Raw genomic sequence first — 4,789 nt, forward strand, 5'->3', positions numbered from 1 at the left:
GTTGTTAATGTCAGTCTTTAAGCTGAAATGGAAGCGATCACTTCCAAATTGTTCAACCCATTCCTCAGAGTTATTTGGAACCTTGAGGTGGGGAGGAACCTTGGAAGGCCATCAGTGCTGCTTGAGGCAGGAGTGAGTGGGGGGGCGAGGACCAGGGAGTATCTGAGCAGCAGGATCCCATTCATGCCCTGTTCATGCAGCCCAGAAATTAAGGAGTGAGACAGAGATGTCTTAAAGGAATAATGTGATCACTAGTGGCTCAAGGTTTTGTTTCCCTGATAACGCCGCTTCCAAATATGGCTCCTTAGGTTTAATCATCTCTTGGATCTGGGGGCATCTCAGAAGGGTGCCAGCATCTCTGTGTAACTAACTTACATTCTAGGTTTGCTGTTCTGAATCTTGTATGAGGAATTTTTTCCTTGCAAGCTGGCTGTGTACACCACGATATGCTGCGAATTCTCTTTTAACGAAAGCCTCAGGGTTAAAGTTGCAAATCCTCCTGCTCTGAGCTTACTTTGTGCTCTTTGTCCATACCAGACTTAACAATGTTTTCCTGCTTCTGTCTCTGGAGGCTGGCTGGTACCAGGTGCTTCAGTGAGCCAAACAAATAACTGCTGGGATTGGGTGTGAAATGGTTTGTCCAGCTCCTTCGCCTTGTTGCTGTGCCTGCTGCATCCTGGATCTGCTCCTGTGTTGGTTGGTTTGTTTTTTTTTTTCATAGCTTTCTGAAAGAAGATTGTTTTAAGATAGATTCCCACTCTTCAGAGTGAAGTCAGTCATCAAACATGCTGCGGAAACATGAGCTTTATTTAGTCACTAATGTACAAGTAACAACTTTTGACCCCAGAACAATTGCATGAACGACACCTGCATGAGAGCTCAGCAAGCAGAGGGAAGAGGCTTTTGCTTTGTGAGATTTCCTCCTTTTTTGTTTTTTTTTTTACCACCTCCCCCAGATACACTTTGGTTTGAGATCCTAAGCTTACATGGAAAACAAATAAGTTGAAACAAACATTTCAGAACAGCCCAGCAAGATTCCCTCCTTAGGGGAGAACGAATCAAGCAATGGTTGGTAGTTGTAGTCTCCAGTAGAGGTACAGCAGCTCAGTGCTACTGAACTGCGTTGTGATTTTTGGCGTCGTTTAAAACATTTTGATGGTGTTCTATGCTCAAATGTTTTAAACGAAGCTCTAGGCAATTTCAGAAAGGTTTTGGACACTGGAAGCAAGGCAGCTCTCACGAGCAGCACCTGGTCACGTTCGCAGGTAGCGTTCAGAAATATTTTGAAGCTAAGAAGTCTCAAGAGTGTTTTGTTGGGCGGTTTCTTTCTTTCCCCCTTACGTTGGTTTGTAAAGCACTATCACCATGGACGACAGCGTGGCAGCTCCGTGTTGGAAACTCGCGTTGCTGACAGTGGGAGACCGCCCTGCCTGCAGCTGTGCCCGGGGCAGGCCGTGCTCAGACAGCTTCCACGTAGTTGGCCGGCAGCATGCCGGTCTTGCCTGTTCTCTGGACAGTCCCGTACATCCAGCCCTCATCAATGGCTTGAACATTGACGATCGTGTCACCATCCTTGAAGGAAACCTCATCAGCGTCAGCTGCTGTGTAGTCATACATAGCCCGGTATGTCTTCTGTTAATTTTAATAAAGAGGGGAAAATTAATTAAGTTGGTACTGCTGTTGTTAGGTGTCCTGGTCAAACTAGGTGGAGGGCAAGTGAAGCTGTGACTGAAAAGTACCACCAGTGGCAGTAATGGTGGCTGGGTTTTTGAATATCCTGGTTTCAGATCACAGAATATCATTGTTGAAAATAAAGGCTCAAATACTGGGCATTCAAAATCTATGCAAGAATTAATCCTGTTTGCATTCCTTTCAGGCAGCTGCAGCCTCCTTGGTTTCTGAGAGGGGCAGCCAGCCCCACACCTCGTGCCTTTGTGCTTTAGTGACACTGAAACTAGACCAAATCAAACCTTGTCAGAATGTATTTGAGCACCACTGTTTAAACAGTTAGCCAGCTCAGGTTAGCTCTAGCCACAGCTTCAGGCTCTGACCTCCTTCTGGATTGCAGTGGGATAGAGAGTGTAAATTTAAGCTCCGAAGAACAGCTGAGGGTCTATTGTTAATGGAGCTGCTGCACCTTCAGCTTGTTTTGTAGCAAACATCAGCCTCTGGCTATTGCTGGATGAACACCAGCTAAAGCAGGGTGAGAATGCCAGCCCTGCCTCTCAAACTGCCATGATTTGGGCAGGGCAGGGCAGTGGCCCAGTGCTACTTACTTACCCCAGCAGTGGATGGCTGGGAAGGAACCGAAGACACCGTGGTTTGCTGGGTGGCAACAGATGCTGACCTTTGTTGTGGCAGCTCTATGGTCTTAGCATGTTTATAACCCACTACAAAAGGAAAAAAAAAATGTTTAGTTGATACTTAATGCATTTATGTATTACAGAATTGGCAGGGGAGTGCAGTTGCTCTGACAAAAGATACTGGGCTGGGTCACGAGGTGATCCAACCTGCCCTTTATCCACTGCACTACAGCTGCAGATGGTCAGGGCCACAGCTCAGCACTCGTGTGCTCCAGCTGTGAACCAGGGCCTAGTGCTGTCCTGGCAAAGGGACTGTGCACTCTCCGGCCCAGCTGTGAGGAAACACAGCTTTGTTCTCATACCTGTGGCAGTGGTGGTAAAGAAGCCCGTGTTGCTGTAGTAGGACAGGTGCTGATTCACCCCCTCTGAGGGTTCTGATTTCTCATCCCCACCGCTGATGCTCAGGGCGCTGGCAGAGCGGGAGTGCTCCCGGCTGCGGCGCTGTGCTTGGACTGCAAGGGAAATACAACCAGTTGGTCATGGCAGCAGACACGGAGCAGGGAGCTGCCAGGCTACCTGCCTGTGGGCAGAAGTGGTTACTGGCCTTCCATAAGTTAATGAAAGAGAGTATGACTTCATCAGTCTGTTTTTATGGTCCATCAGTGGTATTTGACAGTTCTACTCCCCTTCAAAAAAAAGCACAGTTCTAATATATTCCTTCTACTTCTAATATCCAGATGTGTTTTTTCCAATCTCCTCTTGTGCTTGCTACATCCAAAATTTGTACTCAAATTACTACTTGCTTCCCTTTGTCAGCTGCCAGTGAGCGATGCGATGCCCCACGCTGTTCTGGCACTCAGGGTGCGCTTTCCTTGAGGAAGGAGCAGGAAAGAAAGAGAACTGAACTGAGCCACAGCATTTTGGGAGCTAAAAGGGAAGTGTGTGTTACAGGCAAGCAGTTGTGAATCCTGTACAACCCTGTGGAGTACTTGCATATTTAGTAAGATGAACTTTGTGAGAACCAGCTCTACTGAGCACTTTCTCCTCTACTTAATTCTCACTGCCCTTAATTCCCCCTAGAACTGTGCCCATATATAACTTTGGAAATCACTGTTAATCAGCACGTAAGCCTACGTTTGCATTCCCCCACAGAGAAAGACATGGAACTGTACTTCAGTGTCCCCAGGCAGCTAGCTTTCCTGTTTGGATTTGCATAAACAGTACGGAGGGCACCCAACCTGAGATCAGGTGTAAGCTCCTGGACTGAATGTTGTCCTCTGCAGGGTCGTAGTCAAAGACGGAGCCGGGATTTGTGCGCCATACACGGAGACCTGCAAGAGAAATGACTGAGGAGCTGGAGCCCAGGCATGGCCTAGAGAGCCAGAGCAGCACAGAGCGGTCCTGAATGGGAGTAAAAACATACAGTAAGAAGAGAAGCAGGAGGTCATAATTAATGTTTCTCTAAGCTGTAGCCTAGAGGTGTTGGTTGGTGAGCAATTTGAGGTGAACTTCCTGAAAGTAGAAGTAAGAAATGACACTCCATACTAGATCTGACATCCATACCACATCCATCTGCATGGGAGAGGAGGCTTTGTTGAGACCACCAGCCTCAATTAATGGAAAATACAAACTGCTGTAGTTGATCTTAAATAAAACAATTTTTCAAGGTCATCTTGTGTGGTTTAATAAATGGATTACTGCAGCTTCTGCTCACCTGTGAGATTCTCCTGATCCTGGTCCACACGCTTCTGCTCCATTTCTACCACTCGTCTCTGAATGCCTCGATAGCTGATGTCACTGAAGTCCTGCATGTTCTTCTTCACACGTTCTGTAATGGGGTCGGTGACTACAGGTGTGAAAGTACCTTTGTTTTTCTCAAAGTCTTCATGGTATTTCACCTGCCATGTAAAAGAAAAGGTTAATGCTGCCTGTTTCCTGCTTCTAGCATGTGTGTTACTTGTAGAGGGGCACAGCTTTTCTGAACACTGGCTTTCTCTAGGCCAAGGAATAATGGGAGAGAACCCAATTCCACTGTAGTAGGCACGTTTGGTTTGAGTGTCTAAGAAGATGGGAAATCAACTGGTAAGTGTACATTGTTCCCAAGAAGGCAACCCTGGTGCATCTCAGGAACGAAGCGTTCAGGTAACGGACAAACAGAAATGTGCTCTTACTGTAGAGATGTGTTTCTGCGTCTCCCGCACACGCCGCATTTCAGGTGTGTCCAGGACGTATGCAGCTTTGCCTTGTACCTGTTTTCGGAAGCTGTCTGAGTACAGGACCTGGAGACAGAAAAAGAAAGTGAGTTCAAAGTACAAAGACGAAAGGGAGGCAGAGAGGGAAGGGAGGCAGGCAAGGAGACAGGGAGGGAGGCAGAGAGGCAAGGGGGGTAGCAGGAAGGGAGGCAAGGAGGTAAGCAAGGAGAGAGGAGGGGAGGCAGGGATGGAGGCAGGAAGGAAAGCAAGGAGGGAGAAAGGAAAGCAGGTAAA

At 47.4% G+C, this 4,789-nt stretch overlaps 1 protein-coding gene across 1 annotated transcript in view; it reads right to left on the reverse strand.

Moving 5' to 3' along the window:
• NEB (nebulin) overlaps positions 790–4,789 on the reverse strand; it is a 124,662-nt gene continuing 120,662 nt past the window's right edge. Inside the window, 6 exon segments of the mRNA XM_021399955.1 lie at positions 790–1,632; positions 2,281–2,390; positions 2,666–2,815; positions 3,542–3,634; positions 4,018–4,201; positions 4,475–4,582. Of these exon segments, the coding sequence (XP_021255630.1) occupies positions 1,459–1,632; positions 2,281–2,390; positions 2,666–2,815; positions 3,542–3,634; positions 4,018–4,201; positions 4,475–4,582 (819 nt within the window). The 3' untranslated portion in view covers positions 790–1,458.

This window comes from Numida meleagris, chromosome 5 (genome assembly GCF_002078875.1).
Source record: "Numida meleagris isolate 19003 breed g44 Domestic line chromosome 5, NumMel1.0, whole genome shotgun sequence".
NCBI lineage: Eukaryota > Metazoa > Chordata > Aves > Galliformes > Numididae > Numida > Numida meleagris.